The 22403-nt window shown below is 48.5% G+C and overlaps 2 protein-coding genes across 2 annotated transcripts; both read right to left on the bottom strand.

The window, feature by feature from the left end:
* Window positions 1-292: 292 nt before the first annotated feature.
* On the bottom strand, window positions 293-19455 carry LOC149456022 (uncharacterized). The gene is made up of 10 exons (XM_089685638.1): window positions 19414-19455; window positions 16474-16587; window positions 16234-16368; window positions 16024-16147; window positions 15814-15911; window positions 15528-15734; window positions 15259-15397; window positions 13463-15032; window positions 3071-3073; window positions 293-3035 (listed from the first exon to the last, which is right to left on the bottom strand). The coding sequence occupies exons 1-10, from the start codon at window positions 19432-19434 to the stop codon at window positions 1676-1678; spliced, it is 3771 nt and encodes a 1256-aa protein (XP_089541764.1). The 5' UTR covers window positions 19435-19455; the 3' UTR covers window positions 293-1675.
* On the bottom strand, window positions 5300-7598 carry LOC149456023 (oocyte zinc finger protein XlCOF29-like). The gene is made up of 3 exons (XM_089685635.1): window positions 7461-7598; window positions 6236-6351; window positions 5300-5858 (listed from the first exon to the last, which is right to left on the bottom strand). Exons 2-3 carry the CDS (start codon window positions 6317-6319, stop codon window positions 5595-5597), a joined length of 348 nt encoding a protein of 115 aa, XP_089541761.1. The 5' UTR covers window positions 6320-6351; window positions 7461-7598; the 3' UTR covers window positions 5300-5594.
* Window positions 19456-22403: the final 2948 nt, after the last annotated feature.

Here is a 22403-nt window from a genome sequence, read left to right as displayed (position 1 = left end):
CTACACCAGTGCCCCATCATCCTCCCCTCTCACAACAGTGTCCCCCCTTACAGCAAAGTCTCCATCACAGTCCTCCCTATATCCGTACCCCAAATCAGACCCCCCCCTTACACCAGTACCCCATCAGTGTCCCACATAAAATGAAAACTGCTCCTTTTCCTAGGTTTTTTTTACTCCATGAGTTCCCCCATACATCATTGTCCCTTGTAATGGAACCGGACCCCGACTGCACTAGGGTCTTTCCGTTAGCCTCCCACTTCCCCGTCCAAACACAGATCCACGGACACCACCCTGACCATACAGGAAATAGACTGCTTTATTTTAACACAAACACAAGACACAGGGCGGGGAAATACATCCAGTAACAGGAAATACATCAGCAGGCCGTCCCATCAGGGGGAAGGGCTGCCGGAAACACCCCCCACCAAGCCAGTACAAACACATATATCCCATAATAGTTTGCTCCCAAGCAAGACACAAAATAGAACAATGGGACAACCACATGGCAGTAAACAATGAACAACCACCCACCCCACCTTTACATGTCTACTCAATAGCAGGACATATCACCCTGTACCCCTAACAGGCCCATCACAGTCCTCCCTTACAATACTGTCCCCATCAGCGTCTCCCTAACATTAGTGTCCCCATCAGAGTTCCCCTTACATAAGTATATGCCATACATCAGTGCCCCATCATAGTCCTCTATGACAACAGTGCCCCCATCAGAGTCCTTCATTACATCAGTGTCCCCATCAGAGTCCTCCATTACATCAGTGTCCCCATCAGAGTCCTCCATTACATCAGTGTCTACATCAGAGTCCTCCATTACATCAGTGTCCCCATCAGAGGCCTCCATTAAGTCAGCGTCCCCATCAGAGGCCTCCATTAAGTCAGCGTCCCCATCAGAGGCCTCCATTACATCAGTTTTACCTCTTTTATTCTGCTTATAGCATTGCTGTAGCGCTGTAGCAGAAGGGTGGAAGCTGGGAGGCGGAGCAGGTCTGGATGGAGGAAGCTCCACCCTCCTGTGAATGCTGGTGCAAGCTTGTCACTGGTTGCTAGGACACCAGCAGTCCTAGCAGACGACAAGCACAACGGGGTAATGAAACCTGCCCTGGAGACTGCACTTGTGGGGGAGGAAGCAGTTGCTGTTGGGGGGAACACTGGAAAAGCAATGACTGTGCACATCAGCTGAGGACAAAGTAAAATTTATTGCAGGTCTCATGGGACCCGCGGGCTGTATACTGGAGACCCCCTTCCCTATACTAACAGTCCTTGCTAGTGACACCAATCACTCTCTGACATATTGTACACACATTCCTACATTCCTTTCTGGAGTTGCTCTGCCTGCACTCCTGGATTGTATTGCTTAGTTGCAACTTTACTTCCTACTACCTTGAAGTTACATTTTTTCTACTTTACGAAAGTATCTGTTTCCCTCTCTGTAGCCATCGTGATCCGAGCAATTAGGAGCCACCAATCAATTCCTTTCCAGAATTCTGCTGTGACTAACCAAATTCCCACGACATCTCGGGTCTCCTTGTGAACAGTTTCCTACATTACAAAGACCAGCCCTGTGTTATCTGAGAGGTATCTGAATGTGTGCTTCTTCCCAGTGTGAGATCTCTGATGTATGGAAAAAAAGGATTCATATAGAAGACATTTCCCGTACTCAGGACTTTAACACACCACCGAGGGCTATGTGGGATCTCTGATGTATGGACAGTTGAAACTTCTGTGTATAACATTTCCCACACTCTGGACAGAAATACGGCTTCTCGCCAGTGTGAGTTCGCTGATGTCTATAAAGACTAGACTTATCTGAGAAACCTTTCCCGCACTCAGGACAAGAATACGGCTTCTCCCCTGTGTGAGATCTCTGATGTCTATAAAGAATAGATTTTTCTGAAAAACCTTTCCCGCACTCAGGACAGGAATACGGCTTCTCACCCACATGAGACCTCTGATGTCTACAAAGACTGGACTTATTTGAAAAACATTTCCCACACTCAGGACAGGAATATTGCGTCTCAGCCATATGGGATCTCCGATGTCTATAAAGACAGGACTTATCTGAAAAACATTTCCCGCACTCAGGACAGGAAAATGGTTTCTCCCCCGTGTGAGATCTCTGATGTGTGAGCAGTGAAGTTTTATACAGAAAACATTTCCCGCACTCAGGACAGGAATACGGCTTTTCACCTGTGTGCAAATTCTGATGTCTGCAAAGACTAGACATATCTGAAAAACATTTCCCGCACTCAGGACAGGAATGTGGCTTCTCACCTGTGTGAGACCTCTGATGTACAACCAGTGCAGATTTTCGAGAAAAACATTTTGCACAATCAGGGCAGGGATATGGCTTTTCACCTGTGTGCAGTCTCTGATGTCTGTAAAGAGTGGACGTAGTGGAAAAACATTTCCCGCACTCAATACAAGAATATGGCATCTTGTCTGTATGTAATCTCTGATGTTTGTTGAGACTGGATTTATGTGAAAAACATTTCCCGCACTCAAGGCAGGAATATGGCTTCTCCCCTGTGTGAGATCTCTGATGTTCAGGGAGACTTGATTTATGCAGAAAACATTTTCCGCACTCAGAACATGAATACAGCTTCTCGCCCACGTGAGATCTCTGATGTACAACCAGTGAAGTTTTATAAAGGAAACATTTCTCACATTCAGGACAGGAATACAGCTTTTCTCCTGTGTGCAATCTTTGATGCCTGGAAAGATTGGTCTTGTCTGAGAAACATTTCCCGCACTCAGCACAGGAATATGGTTTCTCACCCGTGTGAAATCTTTGATGTATGACAAGTTCTCGTTTCTGTGCAAAGGATTTCCCACACTCAGTACAGGAATACGGCTTCTCCCCTGTGTGATATCTCTGATGTAAGGAAAGATGGGACTTTACTGAAAAGCATTTCCCGCACTCAGGACAGGAAAACGGCTTCTCTCCTGTGTGAGACCTTTTATGCACATTAAGACCGGATTTATAGTGGAAACATTTCCCGCACTCAGTACAGGAAAGCCTCTTCCCTGTTGGAAGGCCGGCCCGGTCCCGCACGGTCTGAGGTTCCTCAGGATACAAGGAATCTGATGGTCCATCTACAATGGGTGGTGCCGGATGAACATTGGAGGGAGCTAGGTTTTCTCCTGGACTATACTGTGTGATGTCCTCATCTTCTACTTTCCAGTCTGGAGACAAAGTGAGACAATCCTCGGAGGTTTTCCTCATCTCCCGGCCATGGACTAAAATACAAAGACAAAGAGGATTACTAGGAGCCCCACCAGAGGTCAGAGAGTGAGGATAAGGGGGGGGGGGACCAAGAGGAAGACTGGACTCATCCTGAAGACCACCATCATTGGGGTATTGGCTCCTCCCCCATTCTGACCCTGAAGAGCACCATCATTGGGGTATTGGCTCCTCCCCCATCCTGAAAACCACCATTAGGGTATTGGCTCCTCCCCCTATCCTGAAGACCACCATCATTGGGGTATTGGCTCCTCCCTCATTATCACTGTCTGGTTGGAGGATGTGATGACATTATTATCACATGTAACAGTCTGTGCTCCAATCACATCATCCGATATAAAATGTCCAGCTAGTAGGAAATGGGGGGGAACAGAGGAGAAGACATATTACGTGTATATACAGCGAAGGAAATGCGCATTTGCTCTCTGCTGATGTTGAATGTTCGCCCACTCACATAGAAATGATCAGTCTAAAAACTGAATGTTCGGTGTATTGTAACACTGAGAGACAGAATAGCAACAACAAATTCAGCAGAAATGCATGTCTAACAAATGATGACTGATCTGCATGTTCATGAGGGAAATAAGGATTTGATCCCCTTCACAAAACATGACTTAGTACTTGGTGGCAAATCCCTTGTTGGCAATCACAGAGGTCAGACGTTTCCTGGAGTTGGCCCCCAGGTTTGCACACATCTCAGGAGAGATTTTGGCCCACTCATCTTGGCAGATCCTCTCCAAGTCATTAAGGTTTGGTGGCTGACGTTTGGCAACTTGAACTTTGAACTCCCTCTACAGATTTCCAATCGGATGAAGGTCTGGAGACTGGCTAGGCCACTCCAGGACCTTAATGTGCTTCTTCTTGAGCCCCTCCTTTGTTGCCTTGGCCTGTGTTTTGGGTCATTGTCATGCTGGAACACCCATCCACGACCCATTTTCAATGCCCTGGCTGAGGGAAGAAGGTTCTCACCCAAGATTTGATGGTACATTGCCCCGTCCATCGTCCCTTTGATGCGGTGCAGTTGTCCTGTCCCATTAGCAGAAAAACACCCCCAAAGCAGAATGTTTCCACCATGTTTGACAGTTGGGATGGTGTTCTTGGGGTCATAGGCAGCATTCCTCCTCCTTCAAACACGGCAAGGTTGAGTTGATGCCAAAGAGCTGGATTTTGGTCTCATCTGACCACACCACTTCCAACCAGTCCTCCTCTGCATCATTCAGATGTTCAGTGGCAAACTTCAGACGGGCCTGGACATGTGCTTTCTTGAGCAGAGGGACCTTGTGGGCACTGCAGGATTTCAGTCCTTATTGGCGTAGTGTGTTACCAATTGTTTTCTTGGTAACTGTGGTCCCTGCTGCCTGGAGATCATTGACAAGATCCTCACGTGTAGTTCTGGGATGATTCCTCACTGTTCTCATGATCATTGACACTCCACGAGGTGAGATCTTGCATAGTGCACCAGACCTAGGGAGACTGACACTTGTTTTGTGTTTCTTTCATTTGTGAATGATTGCAAAAACTGTTGTCACCTTCTCACCAAGCTGCTTGGCCATAGTTTGGTAGCCCAGTCCAGCCTTGTGTAGGTCTACAATCTTGTCCCTGACATCCTTGGACAGCTCTTTGGTCTTTGCCATGGTGGAGAGTTTGGAATCTGATTGTTTGATTGCTCCTGTGGACAGGTGTCTTTTATACAGGTAACAAAATGAGATTAGCAGCACTCCCTTTAAGAGACTGCTTCTAATCTCAGCTTCTTAGCTGTATGAAAGACACCTGGCAGCCAGAAATCCTGCTCAATGATAGGGGATCAAATCCTTATTTCCCTCATGAACATGCAGATCAGTCATCATTTGTTAGACATGCATTTCTGCTGAATTTGTTGTTGCTATTCTGTCTCTAAGTGTTACAATACACCGAACATTCGATTTTTAGACTGATCATTTCTTTGTGAGTGGGCAAACATTCAACATCAGCAGGGGAGCAAATACGCATTTCCTTCACTGTATAGCAGTGGGGGGAGGGCAGAAGTCAGGACTATGGAATATATAACATAGAGTATATAGCGCAGGGGTCAGGAGTATGTAATGCACTATATAAATTATACTTGGTCAAGACTCATACTATAATTTAGCAATCATTGGTATCCTATGTGTTTTTCAGATGATGGGGGATCTAGGTGGAGCCTCCGTACTGCTCTCTCCTTTCCAATAAAGTCTCCTCTTACCCAGTGATGTGAGGGGCGGCTGATTGTCCATCATGACGTCCTTGTAGAGGTCCTTGTGTCCTTCTAAATACTCCCACTCCTCCATGGAGAAATAGACAGTGACACCCTGACACCTTATAGGAACCTGACACACACAATGATACAGTCACCATCCAGACACATCCCTTGTCTGTTACTAGAGAATGTCCCAGAATTCCCGGCACCGCTCACCTCTCCTGTCAGCAGATGGACCATCATGGTGGTCAGTTCCAGGATCTTCTGCTCTTTGTTCCTCTCAGGTATGGGAGAACGAGGGGGAGGCACCATGGTGGGGCTCTGGGTCCTGCTCCATCCTCCTGAGATTGGCTCCCCACTAGACTTCTTCACTACAACATAATCCTACAGATCAGGAGAAAGAGAAACCGATATCAATCATCTGACATCATCTACATGTCTACAAGAAGAACATGGTCTATTGGCCAGACTAGACCAGAGTGATGTCATTTGACCTCCCAGACTCCTCACCTCTCCAGTCAGGTCTGTGTGATGTCATGGGACCTCCCAGTATCCTCCTCACCTCTCCGGTCAGGTCTGTGTTTTATTAATAGATTTTAGGAGTGACGTCATGTGACCTCCCAGAATCCTCCTCACCTCTCTGGTCAGGTCTGTGTTTTATTAATAGAGATGAGAGTGATGTCATGTGACCTCCCAGAATCCTCCTCACCTCTCCGGTCAGGTCTGTGTGATGTCATGTGACCTCCCAGAATCCTCCTCACCTCTCCGGTCAGCAGGTAGATGATCTCCAGGGTGAGGTTTAGTATCCTCTTAGTCATGTGACTCCGGTCCTCCTCCATCCTCATTGGTCTATACAGGTCTCCTTGTAGACAGATAACTATGGGAAATGAAAGTAAGAATGATTTGGATGGTATCGGTCACACAATGATAGGATGAGGATGGGTGGTGGTGGGGGGGGGGGCTGGGAGGGTTGCTGGACATATAGGAGATATGGCCCCCATGGGAACACATTTAGTTTGGACTGTTTAGTTTTTGTTACATCTTGGAGGTCCTGGGACCCTCTTGTCCTGCCGGGTCAGAAATTCTTTTCTCTTTTGGGTTTGTTTGGTCCCTGAACTGGTTTTAATGAGTATTAGATCTGCAGACAAGGAATGATAAATACGATCCTTCCTATGACATGTTTGCTTGGAAGCAGTGCTGTGAGGACAATATCGGGTCATCATGATGTCCAGGAAGGGGAAGTTGCTGACTTTTTGCTGGAGTTGTGGACTAATCAGAGCTGCAAGGCCCCAATCTCCAGCAGCCTGCTGACTGACAGGAGTGATGTCACTGTCACTCTCTGCAGGAAGCATTGGATTGGATAGCTGGAGGAGTAGAAAGCTGTGGGGGGAGGAGTCTGTTCTCTTCCCTCCAATGGTAGCCTGGTGTGGGCAGCGGTGGGAGGTGTTTGTTCTCTTGGTTGCTGAGTATACTGTATAATGGTGGGTTCTTTAAGATCATTAACCACTCAGAGTCACCACCCTGATAGAGCCCTTCAGCTACAATACCCCCTCAGAGACCTAGAGACCCATCAAACCCTCAGAGGCCCCATAGGGTCTCTGGCACTTTTTAGCTCAGTTCCCACACTATATATGTGTGTATCATCATCTGCTGGAGATAAAAGATGTCACAGTGACTATGGAGGAAGAGGACGAACGTGACTGTGGAGGAAGAGGACGGACGCGGCGGTGGAGGAAGAGGACGGAAGCGACGGTGAAGGAAGAGGACGGAAGCGACGGTGAAGGAAGAGGACGGACACGACGGTGGAGGAAGAGGACAGGCGTGACCGTGGAGGAAGAGGACGAACAGGGCGATGGAGGAAGAGGACGGATGTGACGGTGGAGGAAAAGGACGGGCGTGACAGCAGAGGAAAAGGACAGACGCGACGGAAGAGGACAGACATGACGGGGGGTTACTGGGTGTAAATATAAAATAAGATCTTATTACCTCCTTTGCTGCCACTTCCACCAATGTCTCCTCTCTACTTCCTCCTGACTCATTTCTCACCTGGAGCTTCCAATTTATACCTGACATCACTGCCTGTCTGTCCCTGACATCACTTCCTGTCTTCCATAGAGACTTCCTGTCTGGGTAGAAGTGGGATCCCCACCTTATGGAACTCAGAGGAACTGCAGCCCCAAGAACCATCTGGTACTGTGACGCCGGCCTTGTGCTGGGTGTGTATGGACTGTATGTCCTCATAGAGGGGTCACCTCCACTCCCACTTCAGTTTCTTTCTGTCCATGAACCATGAATTTAAATCTAACCCAAGCTCTTTGCAGTTCGCCAACTGGAACACCAGATTTAACCATCTCACCCAAACCTCCAGCTGTTGTAGCCTGAAGTCATTCATTTAGTGGCAGTGTCACTACCTAGTCTGGTGTTCCTCAACCAGGGTTCCTCCAAACCTCTGATCACCAGTGGATGAATACACAACACGCTGCTTGTCACTAACGCCTGTTTGATCTGAGTCTTTGAGCGCAGGAGATAATGGATCTTTGGTGACTTCCTCCAAAGGTGGCCAGGAGATGCCGGCTACAATATTATGAATGCAGTGGACCTTACCTTCATTGCTGCGGATTGTTCTGTTTCTCCCTCTAGTGCTTGCATCATATTCCCGAGTCAGGAAGGAAGGAACAGTGGGATTTGTAGTCCTGTGTTCAGCCATAACTAGACTCCTGGGTCTTTCTTAGGGCTTGTTCACACTTGGCTACATTTCCAACTCTTCAAAAAGGCAGTATGGACGTTAGACAAATGTTAATGAACTTAAAAACGCTCCCCAAACGCCCTGTGCACGGTTTTCAGGCCTTTAATAAGTGGTAAAACTGCACCACAAACGCCTACAATAAGCTCTTATGGTATTAACGTGCCGCAACCGCACTGCAAACCCCCAGCAAAAACCTGCCAGGGCGTCTGAGGAGCATCACCATAGCCTTGAATGGGAGGCGTTGAAAGGCTTCAACCCCTCCTGACTCGACATGAGGCTTCAATTTTGAAGTGGCCCAACGCTTCATGTCATGATAATGTGAACAGCACTGTGTGCTGCCCAGAGTATCATTTCCATAGGTGTTTGAGGAAACACCTGGTTTCAAAGCCAGTGTGAACTAGGCCTTAGATTACATCTCCCAGCAAGCTGCTAATTGGAGAGGGGGATTATGGGAAAGACTATTTAAAGAGCTGTTTTCAGCAGGCCTTCTCTCTCTTCTCCTATCAGGGTGTATCAGAGCTGCCATCCAGAGACCGTGGTCTACCAAGACCCTGTGAGCCATTGCTGTCCCTGCATGGGTGAACTTGCATCACTGTGCAACATTAGAAGATCCTCTGTCCCTCGTGCTGGCAATTGGCAGCCCCCTCTGTGGGATCCAACCCAGACTGCTGTGTTCACATCCAACTGACCTACTAGATCCATCCTTCCACTGGCTGCTGTACAGACCCGGCGTCACTTCCTGTGTGTGCCGACTACCTTCAGGATTGGTAAGTGGACTCAAGCCCAAATTCCCTCCTCAGTAACGCTCAGCACATGGACACTGCATGCAGACATATCAGGATTATGAAGGAACTCAACACTTTTCTATACCCACTACTTGATTGTTGACTGCTTAAATTACCACCCAGGATACTCCCTTGAACATTACTGAGCTCCAACGTGCCGGGGAAGACTGTGTTCCAACATGCCAGCGAAGAATTTGTTCCAACATGCCGGGGAAGACTGTGTTCCAACGTGCCGGGGAAGACTGTGTTCCAACATGCCAGCGAAGAATTTGTTCCAACGTGCCGGGGAAGACTGTGTTCCAACGTGCCAGTGAAGAATTTGTTCCAACGTGCCGGCGAAGACTGTGATCCAATGTGCCAGGGAAGACTGTGTTCCAACGTACCAGCAAAGAATTTGTTACAACATGCCGGCGAAGACTGTGATCCAACGTGCCGGGGAAGACTGTGATCCAATGTGAAGGGGAAGACTGTGATCCAACGTGCAGGGGAAGACTGTGTTCCAACGTGCCGGCGAAGACTGTGTTCCAACGTGCCAGGGAAGACTGTGTTCCAACGTGCCAGGGAAGACTGTGTTCCAACGTGCAGGGGAAGACTGTGTTCCAACGTGCCGGCGAAGATTGTGTTCCAACGTGCCGGCGAAGACTGTGTTCCAACATGCCGGCGAAGATTGTGTTCAGGCCTGACACCTAGACTGCCCGTTTCCCATTATCTGCAGGGTGTGAGCTGGCCCAAGTAGAGCTTAGCCCAACACCATGGGATTAGGATTCCCTGCAGTCAAGCTCCTCTCTAGTTCTAACTGCCCTTCACACCACCACCACCGGCGAGTCCTCTGCATACATTCAATTATTTAGTATTTACCATTCTCGGCCTATTCAGCGTTCTTGTTTGCTTTTGTTATCCTAAATTACACAATTGCTTGGTGTTCTGTCGAACCAGCCTTGGATACCGTCCCGGGGTTTGGTTGACTGACACCTTCGTATGCATTGTTTGCTTTGGTCAATCCAGAAGTTTGCCATGTTCGGCCACATTATGGTTCATTTACAGGGTTTGTCAGAACCTGGAGTGTCAGGACGGCCAGGAAGTTCTCAGGGTCAGGGCAGCACGAGAGGACAAGCAATATTCAGTGGCCCTTATGGGGGTAGCGCTACAGATATCTAAGCTGCCACCACCCACCTCAGATTTCGGGCTTGTGGGAAACTTTGCACCTGACACCTCTGGCCAGTACACTGGGCTCTCGAGCAGACCGGCACACAGGATATCAAAGACCACACACACTGCTCTGACTAGAAAACAGTGTCCACAGGCCCCCCAAGAGCACTCAGCCCCCACAGTGCTTCCCATCCTCCCACAGGTACCCCGAGAGCACTCAGCCCCCACAGGCCCCCCCGAGAGCACTCAGCCCCCACAGTGCTTCCCAACCTCCCACAGGCCCCCCGAGAGCCCCCACAATGTTTCCCAACCTCCCACAGTGCCCCCTAGCTTGCTGCAGAGCCTCCAGCTCCCCACAATGCCCCCAACTTCCAACAGTGTCCCACAGTGCACCCTGGTCTCCTACATTCTGCCCGAAAAGTATCCAACTTCCTAGGGAGACCCCCAGCTCCCCCCAAAGGCCTTATGCCCCACAGGTACCTTCTGTTCCCTCCAGGAACATCACCCGCTACAGGGGCACCAGGGTTGCTGCATTTTCCCACACCCCCTTCATAACCCCCGTTCCCCGCACTGACACCCAGCCCCCTCTACGGACCCGATACCCTACAATTGCTCCCTCCTTCCTCTAGAAATCTCACTCGCTACAGGGGCACCAAGTCTGCTGCATTTTCCCACACCCCCTTCATAACCCCCGTTCCCTGCACTGACACCCAACCCCCTCTACGGACCCCATGTCCCACGAATACTCCCTCTAGAAACCTCACTCGCTACAGGGGCACCAAGTTTGCTGCAGATTCCCCAACCCCCTCCACAGCCCCCGTTCGCTGTAGTGACACCCAGTACTCTCTAGGGACCCCATTCAGAGCCTTCCAGAGTATCGATCCATATTTGCTATTGTTTGTTTGCTCTAGACTCTTAAGTACGAGGGCTACATTGTATATTTTACTGGGGGCCAAACTCTTCAGTACGAGGGCCACATTGTATATTTTACCCCAGGGAGCCAAACTCTTCAGTACGGGGGCCACATTGTATATTTTACCCCATAGCAGGGGAGCCAAACTCTTCAGTACCAGGGCCACATTGTATATTTTACCCCAGGGGGCCAAACTCTTCAGTACGGGGGCCACATTGTATATTTTACCCCATAGTAGGGGCCCCAAACTCTTCTGTACGAGGGCCATTTTACACCATAGCAAGGAACCCAGAACTCTACAGTATGAGGGGACACGTTGTATATTTTACAAATATTTGTGGGACAAAAAAATCCAATTTATAAATGAATGAAACAAACTTTAATGAATGGAAATGTTTTATTGGACCTTCATTGTAATCAGCATGACGTGATCCAGAACACAAGAGAAAGAACTTTATTGAAACCAGGATGTAAGAAGTCACCCTCCTCCCTCTCAACAGTGCCCCCCCCCCCTTACATCAGAGTCTTCAGAGTTCCCACATACATCAGTGTCCCCATCACCCTCCTCCCTCTCAACAGTGCCCCCCCTTACATCAGAGTCTTCATCAGAGTTCCCACTTACATCAGTGTCCCCATGAAAAATCCTCTTATATTAGTGTCCCCATCAGAATCAATCCTTACGCCAGTGTCCCCATCAAAAGTCCTCCCTTCTATCAATGCCCCCTCAGAGTCTCCATCACCATACCTCTTTACATCAGTGCTCTCCTCAGGGTCACCCCTTAGTCAGTATTCCCTTTAAAATAAGAGTCTCCATCAGAGTCCTCCCTATATCAGTGTTCAAATAATAGTCCACCCCTTACACAGTGCACCTATCAGAGCTCCCTTTACATAAGTATACCCCTTACATCAGTGTCTACATCAGAGTCCTCCATTACATCAGTGTCCCCAGAGTCCTCCATTACATCAGTGCCACCATCAGTGTCCCCCTTACATTAGTGCCCCATCAGAGCTCTCTTTACATGAATATATCCCTTAAATCAGTGGCTACATCACAGTCCTTCCTTACATCAGTGTCCCCAGAGTCCTCCATTACATCAGTGTCTCCATCAGAGTCCTCCATGACATCAGTGTCCCCATCAGAGTCCTCTATGACAACAGTGCCCCCATCAGACTCCTCCATGACATCAGTGCCCCCATCAGAGTCCTCTATGACAACAGTGCCCCCATCAGAGTCCTCTATGACAACAGTGCCCCCATCAGAGTCCTCCATTACATCAGTGTCCCCATCAGAGTATGACCTCTTTTATTCTGCTTATAGCATTGCTGTAGCTCTGCAGCAGAAGGGTAGAAGCTGGGAGGCAGAGCAGGTCTGGATGGAGGAAGCTCCACCCTCCTGTGAATGCTGGTGCAAGCTTGTCACTGGTTGCTAGGACACCAGCAGCCCTAGCAGATGACACAGCACAATGGAGTAATAAAACCTGCCCTGGAGACTGCGCTTGTGGGGGAGGAAGCAGTTGCTGTTGGGGGGAACACTGGAAAAGCAATGACTGTGCACATCAGCTGAGGACAAAGTAAAATTTTATTGCAGGCCTCATGGGACCAGCGGGCTGTATACTGGAGACCCCCTTCCCTATACTAACAGTCCTTGCTAGTGACACCAATCACTCTCTGACATAGACACATTCCTACATTCCTTTCTGGAGTTGCTCTGCCTGCACTCCTGGATTGTATTGCTTAGTTGCAACTTTACTTCCTACTACCTTGAAGTTACATTGTTTCCATTTAACAAAAGTATCTGTTTCCCTCTCTGCAGCGATCCTGATCCGAGCAATTAGGAGCCACCAATCAATTCCTTTCCCAAATTCTGCTTTGACTAACAAAATTCCCACAACATCTCGGATCTCTTTGTGAACAGTTCCCTACATTACAAAGACCAGCCCCGTCTTATCTGAGGGGTATCTGAAGGTGTGCTTCTTCCTGGTGTGAGATCTCTGATGTACAGCAAAATAAAGTATTCACACAGAAGACATTTCCCGCACTCAGGACTTTAACACACCACCGAGGGCTGTGTGGGATTTCTGATGTACAGAAAGAAGGGACTTCCGAGAAAAACATTTCCCGAACTCTGGACAGGAATACGGCTTTTCACCTGTGTGCATTCTCCAATGCGTCTTCAGACTGGACTGAGCTGAAAAACATTTTCCACATTCAGTACAAGAATATGGCATCTCCCATGTGTGAAATCTTTTATGCAAGTAAAGACCGGACTTGTGTGAAAAACATTTCTCGCACTCAGGGCAGGAATATGGCTTGACCCCCGTGTGAAGTCTTTGATGTTCAGTGAAACTTGTTTTATGTAGAGGAACATTTCCCTCACTCAGGACAGGACCGTGACTTCTCCCTCGTGTGAGATCTCTGATGTTTGTAAAGACTGGAAGTCCTTGAAAAACATTTCCCGCACTCAGGACAGCAATATGGCTTTTCGCCCGTGTGAGTTCTCTGATGTCTGTAAAGATCACACTTCTGGAAAAAACGTTTCCCGCACTCAGAACAGGAATACGGCTTCTCCCCCGTGTGGGATTTCTGATGTAAGACCAGTGCAGATTTTTGAGTGAAAATTTTCCCGCATTCAGGGCAGGTATACGGCTTTTCTCCTGTGTGAGTTTTTTGATGTATGGAAAGATAGGACCACTGTGAAAAACATTTCCCGCACTCCAAACAAGCATATGGCTTTTCCCCTGTGTGAGATCTCTGATGCATAACAAGTTCTTGTTTCTGTGCAAAACATTTCCCGCACTCAGAGCAGGAATACGGCTTCTCCCCGGTGTGAGATCTCTGATGCATGGAAAGGCGGGGCTTGCTTGAATAACACTTCCCGCACTCAGGGCAGGAATAGGGCTTCTCGCCTGTGTGCAATCTCTTATGTTTATTAAGAGTGGATTTAATTGAAAAACATTTCCCGCACTCAGGACAGAAATACGGCTTTTCTCCTGTGTGAGATCTTTTATGCTCAACAAGACGAGCATTAGAGCGGAAACACTTCCCACACTCAGGACAGGAATGTGGCTTCTCCCCTGTGTGATATTTTTTATGCTCATTAAGTTTGTATTTAAAATGGAAACACTTTCCACACTCAGGACAGGAATATGGTGTCTCACCTGAGTGAGATCTTTGATGTGTGTGAAGATCGGATATCTCCGAAAAGCACTTCCCGCACTCAGGACAGGAATATGCCTTCTTCCACCTGTGCAATCTCTGATGTCTGTAAAGACTGAATGTCTGTGAAAAACATTTCCCGCACTCAGGGCAGGAAAACGGCTTCTCCCCCGTGTGAGATCTATTATGTTCATTAAGTTTAGATTTAGAATGGAAACCCTTCCCGCACTCAGTACAGGAGAACCTCTTCTCTGTTGGAAGGACGACCCGGTCCTGCGTCTGAGGTTCCTCAGGACAGGAATTCAGCTTCCCAGCCGTGTGAGTTTTCTGATGTCTGTAAAGATGGGACGTTACTGAAAAACATTTCTCGCACTCAGGGCAGGAATAAGGTTTCTCTCCTGTATGAGATCTTTCATGCACATTAAGATTGGATTTGAAACGGAAACACTTCCCGCACTCAGGACAGGAGAACCTCTTCTCTGTTGGAAGGACATCCCGCACAGTCTGAGGTTCCTCAGGATACGATGGTCCATCAACATTGTGTGGGAAACAGTGGACATTTTTGGTTGGAGGGTCTTCTCCTGGACAATATTGGGACATAGTGGGGTCTTCTCCTGGACAATATTGGGACATAGTGGGGTCTTCTCCTGGACAATGTTGGGACATAGTGGGGTCTTCTCCTGGACAATGTTGTAAGGGAGCTGGGTTTTCTCCAAGACTATACTGTGTGATGTCCTCATCCCCTACTTTCCAGTCTGGAGACAAAGTGAGACAATCCTCGGAGGTTTTCCGCATCTCCTGGCCATGGACTAAAATACAAAGACAAAGAGGATTACTAGACAGGAGCTGATTGGTTCTCCCAAACCAGGACTCTGCCCACATCAGGCAGCTTGGTCTCTGAGGAGCTTACAAGGTAAATGGTTCCTCTTGAGCTCCAGGCTCTTGTCAGACAGAGAGATCCAATGAGAACTTTATCATCTGGACCAATCAGTGAGCAGTATGGGTGGAAGAATGGATTTAGTGTTCATGACCCACCTTTGCTGATCTCTGTAGGAGTGTCCTCCTCCATAAATGTCCCCGTTATTCCATCCTCCTCCATAGACTGCTGATCATCCCTCACATACGCCTCTTCTTCTGATTTCACCTCAACTTTTATATCTATCAGATCTTCACCCTAAACCAAGAGAAGGAGAGAAAATATCATCTCTAAAATATAATCTACAATGAGGTGAGATCATATATAAAAAATAGTGGAGCCGACACATCGCCTTCACGAGTCATTCCAGATGCTCCATCCCACCAACCTGATAATGTTTTGCGTAACTGTGATCTTCCTGTGTGGAATCCCAGGAATACAGAGGACGGGGACATCTCTCTGGTAGGTTCCTGGTATTAGGTGGCTCCATCATATCCTTATGTCTTTCTAAAAACTCCTCCATCACACCATACTCCTCATCCTCCTCTTTATACTCTTCTTTAACATCAATATTATCATTCCCGAGGATTCCACTCTGAATATATAATAAAACATTCAGTGTAACAAACATTCTGTGTATAAATCACAACTACCTATAATTGTCAATCATCTACCTGATGATGGTGAGGGACGCTGTGAACTTCCTGTGTGGAATCCCGGGAATGCAGAGGACGGGGACATCTCTCTGGTGGGTTCCCATGACTGGATCCATCTGTAGGAAACACACACACTGACTGAATCCATTGTTTCTGTTTATCAGATGATGGGGGATCTAGGTGGATCCTCCGTACTGCTCTCTCCTTTCCAATAAAGTCTCCTCTTACCCGGTGATGTGAGGGGCGGCTGATTGTTCATCATGACGTCCTTGTAGAGGTCCTTGTGTCCTTCTAAATACTCCCACTCCTCCATGGAGAAATAGACAGTGACACCCTGACACCTTATAGGAACCTGACACACACAATGATACAGTCACCATCCAGACACATCCCTTGTCTGTTACTGGAGAATGTCCCAGAATTCCTGGCACCGCTCACCTCTCCTGTCAGCAGCTCCATAATCTTCTTGGTGACTTCTAGAATCTTCTCCATGTTGTGTCTCTCAGGGTTTAGGGAGTCACATGGAGGCACTGTGATGGTCATATGATCACCTGACTTCAGAGGAGGAAAGCTCTGTATTGAGGAACCAATAGGAATATCATGTTAGACTCCCAGATCCTCCTCACCTCTCCAGTCAGGTCTGTGTGATGTCATGTGACCTCCCAGAATCCTCCTCACCTCTCCGGTCAACAGGTAGATGATCTCCAGGGTGAGGTTTAGTATCCTCTCAGTCATGTGACTCCGGTCCTCTTCCATCCTCATTGATGTGGTCATGTGATCTATGTGGGTTCTCTGTAGACGAGTAGTAGAGGATTATAGGGAGAAGATTCCTAGTGTCCCCCGTGATTCCCAGTGGAGAAGATTCCTAGTGTCCCCCATGATTCCCAGTGGAGAAGATTCCTAGTGTCCCCTGTGATTCCTAGTGGAGAAAATTCCTAGTGTCCCCTGTGATTCCCAATGAAGAAGAGTCCTAGTGTCCCCTGTGATTCCTCCTAGAGAAGATTCCTAGTTTCCCCCCAGTATTTCCTAGTGGAGAAAGTTCCTAGTGTCTGCCATGATTTTGCTAGTGAAGGTTCCTAGTGTCTCCTGTGATTCCCATTGGAGACGATTCCTAGTGTCCCCTGTGATTCCTCATAGAGAATATTCCTAGTGTCCCCCGTGTTTCCTAGTGGAGAAGATTCCTAGTGTCCCCAGTGATTCCTAGTGGGGAAGATTCTTAATGCCCTCCCCTATACTTCCTAACAGAGATTCCTAGTGTATTTCCATTCTTAGTAAAGAAAATTCCTAGTGTACCCCCAGTGCTTCATCGAATCCCTGGCATTCTGAGAATATTCCTCATGACGCCAAGGCTCCTTGTGTTCTACATTCTAGGAAACTCCAGTTACCCCAAAGCCCCTTGTGATCCTGTAGCAAGATCCCACTTGATTCTAGCATCTGTAAGCATCTCCCAGTGTGACCCCCATACCCCCAGTGTCTTTCATTCTGTCCCCAGTGACTCTCAGTGTGTTCCTGCTTGCAGCCTGTATCTTACACCTGCTATGTCCGTCAAGCATTCCAGTGTCCTTGTTCCTCTGTCTCCATTGTGTACCTTTGCCAGCTTTCAGCCTCTCTGTGAACTCGTCTGCTATTCATTACCAGAACCGGCGTCTGCAGTCTCAGGGTCTCCCAGTGTATTTTTGGTGTGTTTCCTGCTCGGTGCCCCCGTGCACCTCTGCCTAGCATTTCCTGTTTATCTAAGCGCATTGCTATTCACTCCTAGGGACTATGTCCCTGTGTACTACTCCTCACAGTGATTTTCTGTGTCTCCATGCACACTTTCGATCCCTGAGCCTCAGCTTTATCAGCCCTTAGTTCCCAATATCTGCCTGCTCAGATGAGTCCAAGAACCTCAATCTGGGAATTGTCTACAGCACAACCCGTCTCCACCTTCAGGAGCTCTGGGGAGGACCAGAAGGTTCCTTAGACTCTGCACCTCCACCCCTCCAGGGGCCCTCACCTTCATGGAATGGAAGAGTAGGCTGGCTTCCTATAGGTCCTTCCTGTCCCAGACTCCTCGTGTACCTCATCTGTATCCTGTGTCCCTGCTTTACCTGGGACCCGGGCACCTCAGTGTTCCTCATACATATTGTTACCTCTGTGTTCCTGTGTACTACTACTACTCCTCACAGTGATTTTCTGTGTCTCCATGCACACCCGCAAGCTGTCATCCCTGCGCCTCAGTGCTGCAATGGATTCTTATCAGTCCTCAATTCTATGTGCCTGCTCAGGTGAGTCCGAGAACCCCAACCTGGGAATTGTCTACAGCACAACCCGTCTCCACCTTCAGGAGCTCAGTTGAGTCAGAGAACCCCAACCTGGAAAACATCTGCAGCACAACCCGTCTCCACCTTCAGGAGCTCGGGTGAGTCCGAGAATCTCAACCTGGAAAACGTCTGCAGCACAACCCGTCTCCACCTTCAGGAGCTCAGGTGAGTCCGAGAACCCCAACCTGGAAAACGTCTGCAGCACCACCCATCTCCACCTTCAAGAGCTCAGGTGAGTCCAAGAACCCCAACTAGGAAAACATTTGCAGCACAACCCATCTCCACCTTCAGGAGCTCAGGTGAGTCCAAGAACCCCAACTAGGAAAACATCTGCAGCACAACCCATCTCCACCTTCAGGAGCTCAGGTGAGTCCAAGAACCCCAACCTGGGAATCGTCTACAGCACAACCCGTCTCCACCTTCAGGAGCTCAGGTGAGTCCAAGAACCCCAACCAGGAAACATCTACAGCACAACCTGTCTCCACCTTCAGGAGCTCAGGTGAGTCCGAGAACCCCAACCAGGAAAACGTCTGCAGCACAACCCATCTCCACCTTCAAGAGCTCAGGTGAGTCCAAGAACCCCAAAAAGGAAACCATCTGCAGCACAACCCATCTCCGCCTTCAGGAGCTCAGGTGAGTCCGAGAACCACAACCTGAGAATCGTCTGCAGCACAACCCGTCTCCACCTTCAGGAGCTCAGGTGAGTCCGAGAACCACAACCTGAGAATCGTCTGCAGCACAACCCATCTCCAACTTCAGGAGCTCAGGTGAGTCCGAGAACCCCAACCTAGAAAACGTCTGCAGCACAACCCGTCTCCACCTTCAGGAGCTCTGGGGAGGACCAGGAGGTTCCTTAGACTCTGCGCCTCCACCCATTCAAGGGGCCCTCACCTTCATGGAATGGAAGAGTAGGCTGGGTTCCTATAGGTCCTTCCTGCCCCAGACTCCTCGTGTACCTCATCTGTATCCTGTGTCCCTGGGACCCGTGCACCTCATACATATTGTTACCTGTGTTCCTGTAAGCTCAGCACCCCACTGCTCTTAAGATACTCCTGTGAGCCCAGCACCCAAGTGCAGTAAGGGTCTCTTAGTATTCCATGAACTGCCTGTAAGACCAGATTCCCAATGCTGCACTATACTCCTGCCATTTTGGGGGCTCCTGCATTCCAAGATCCTCATCTCTGTGCTTCCCCGTTCCAGGTCAGCTGTAATCTGCACAGGTCCACTCTCCGAGGAACACGGCCATCCCACATGCAGGCTAAGGGGAGAAGCCGCGGTCCCAACAGTACATGCCGAGCTAAATATCAAATAATACCTCTACTGTCAATTCCAGCATTTTGTCCTCACTACTTCCTTCCAACTCTCATCTCACCTGCAACTTCCTATTTATAGATCCTATCACTTCCTGTCTTTTCATTGACATCACTTCCTGTCTTCCATAGAGACTTCCTGTCTGGGTAGAAGTCAGATCCCCACCTTGTGGAACTCAGAGGAACTGCAGCCCCGAGAACCATCTGGTAGCGTGACCCCAGCATTGTGCTGGGTGTGTATAAACTGTATGTCCTCATAGAGGGGTCACCTCCACTCCCACCAAGGGGGACAGAAATATATGACTGCCTAGTCCAGCCTTTCTCAGACAGGGGTCCTCCAAAAGGTTCTAGAGGTTCCTCCGAAGGGTTCTAGGCGCTCCTTGAAATTTGAACAGTTTCTGTCTCTCACTCGGTATGAGCTTTGGGTTCAAGTGGACCATGAATTTGACTCTAATCCAAGTTGTTTGCAGGTAGCAAAATGAAACTACCAGGTTTACCTATCTCACCCAAACCCCCAGCTGATGTAGCCTGAAGTCATTTATTTAGAGGCTTTGTCACTCCTTAGTCCTGCCTTTCCCAACCAGGATTCCTCCAAAGGTTACCTAAGTTCTCTGAGAAATTAACAATTTCTGTTGCTCAGTGGGAATAAACTCCAAGTTTGGGTCGACCATGAGTCTGACTCAAGCTCAAGCTGTACATATTTTGCCAAACATGCAAACTAAATGATCAGATTTCACCAGCGAGCCCAGCCTCCAAATCTCAGGCAGTTGGACCCCAAAATAATTTTTTTAATGGCCATATTACTACCTCGTCCAGCCATTCTCAACCAGGGTTCCTCCAAAGGTCACCAGGAGTTCTTTGAGAGATTAAGTTTCTTTTTCTCAGTGTGGTTTTGTGCTTTGGGTTGACCAAGAGTGCAACCTAAACCCAAGCCATTCATAGTTCATCAAACGGGCAAGTAAATTGGTCAGGTTTTGCCAGTGCTCCCACTCACCAAACCCCAAGCTTCAGGACTATAAAATTATTGATCTCATCTCACCTGCAACTTCCTATTTATAGATCCTATCACTTCCTGTCTTTTCCTTGACATCACTTCCTGTCTTCCATAGAGACTTTCTGTCTGGGTAGAAGTCAGATCCCCACCTTGTGGAACTCAGAGGAACTGCAGCCCCGAGAACCATCTGGTAGCGTGACCCCGGCATTGTGCTGGGTGTGTATAAACTGTATGTCCTCATAGAGGGGTCACCTCCACTCCCACCAAGGGAACAGAAATATATGACTGCCTAGTACAGCCTTTCTCATCCAGGGGTCCTCCAAAGGGTTTTAGGGGTTCCTCTCTGTCACATACCTGCTAGTGAAGCTGGAAATGATGAGGGTGGCCTCTTGCACAATTCCCTTTCAAGAACCACTGGTGGTGGGGACAGGGACTGCTAGGGAAGCGAAAGAATGTAGGTGCCAGGAAGCTGGTTCAGCAAACTTGAACTTGGAGATGCTGAGGTTGGATGAGCAGAAGCGAGGAGGATGGTCATCAGCCAAGTTCTGTGATAGACTTCCCCATGTGGCCTCCTAACCAACCCTTCTAAACAGACATCCCTCCATGGCTTCCACCCACCTACAGACATGCCACAGGAATCGCCTCACTAATGCATATCCATTCAGGTCTACCCTATGCTCCAAATGACATCTCTTCGTGGCTCCCAGATTAATCCCCAAATAAAGCTCCATCCATGGCTAACTCACCTCCCCCTTCCTCAACAGACATCCTCCATGCCCACCTAATCCCCCTTCCCCTATAACAGACATCCTCCTTGCCCACCTAATCCCTCTTCCCCTACAACAGACATCCTTCATGCCCACCTAATCCCCTTTTATCCTACAACAGACATCCTCCATGCCCACCTAATCCCCCTTCCCCTACAACAGACATCCTCCATGCCCACCTAATCCCCCTTCCCCTACAACAGACATCCTCCATGTCCACCCAATCCCTCTTCCCCTACAACAGACATCCTCCATGCCCACCTAATCCCCCTTCCCCTACAACAGACATCCTTCATGCCCACCCAATCCCCCTTCCCCTACAACAGACATCCTCCATGCCTACCTAATCCCCCTTCCCCTACAACAGACATCCTCCATGCCTACCTAATCCCTGGTGGAATGATAGATGGGTCTATGGACTGATGGATTTATCATTGGAGAATACTACAGACGTCCTGAGGTCTATGAGAGTCGGCTGTTCCATCAAGGACAAGCTGGGAAAACCAAACTACTAAGACACAAGCAGAAGACTAAAATGTACAGCATGGGCCTTACTTGTAGTGTTAGAGAAATAGAGGAGACTGGAGGAGTAGGGAAAAGAAGACGAGAATGACCTTGTGGTTGGAGGTGGTGATGGTGCGGAGGAGGAATTACGGGTGGAATGATAGATGGGTCTATGGACTTAGCATGGGAGTATACTACAGACGGCCTGAGATCTATGAGAAGGGGGAGAGTCGGCTGTTCCAACAAGGACAAGCTGGGAACACCAAACTACTAAGACACAAGATGGAGACTAAAACCTACAGGATGGACCTTACTTGTAGTGTTGGAAAATGGAGAAGGAGAAAACAGGAGAAAGGAGGAGAAAAGAGGAAAAGGGAAAAGAAGAATGATCTTGTGGTTGGAGGTGGTGATGGTGCGGAGGAGGAATTACGGGAGGAATGATAGATGGGTCTATGGACTGATGGACTTATCATTGGAGTATACTACAGATGTCCTGAGGTCTATGAGAAGGGGGAGAGTCGGCTGTTCCAACAAGGACAAGCTGGGAACACCAAACTACTAAGACACAAGATGAAGACTAAAACCAACAGGATGGGTCTTACTTGTAGTGTTACAATATGGAGAAGGAGAAAAGAGTAGAAGGCAGAAGGGAAGAGAAGAATGATCTTGTGGTTGGAGGTGGTGATGGTGCTGAGGGGGAGGAATTACGGGTGGAATGATAGATGGGACT

The sequence above is a fragment of the Staurois parvus genome, unplaced genomic scaffold (genome assembly GCF_062004578.1).
Source record: "Staurois parvus isolate SC_StPar_1 unplaced genomic scaffold, SC_StPar_1.0 ptg000380l, whole genome shotgun sequence".
NCBI lineage: Eukaryota > Metazoa > Chordata > Amphibia > Anura > Ranidae > Staurois > Staurois parvus.
Note: the sequence above shows the minus strand (reverse complement) of the source record. Positions and strands in the feature narration are given on the sequence as shown.

Bases quoted from the DNA above. Each gene is read 5' to 3' on its own strand.
- LOC149456022 (XM_089685638.1), bottom strand. From the start codon at position 19,434: ATGCTGGAATTGACAGTAGAG. The intron at 15,398-15,527 runs GTTGGTGGGATG...CTCTTGGTTTAG, and splicing joins GTTACGCAAAACATTATCAG to GGTGAAGATCTGATAGATAT. The intron at 15,033-15,258 runs GTGGGTCATGAA...TTTGTATTTTAG, and splicing joins TCCTACAGAGATCAGCAAAG to TCCATGGCCAGGAGATGCGG.
- LOC149456023 (XM_089685635.1), bottom strand. From the start codon at position 6,319: ATGAGGATGGAGGAGGACCGGAGTCACATGACTAAGAGGATACTAAAC. The intron at 5,859-6,235 runs GTGAGGAGGATT...CCTGATCTGTAG, and splicing joins TCTACCTGCTGACCGGAGAG to GATTATGTTGTAGTGAAGAA.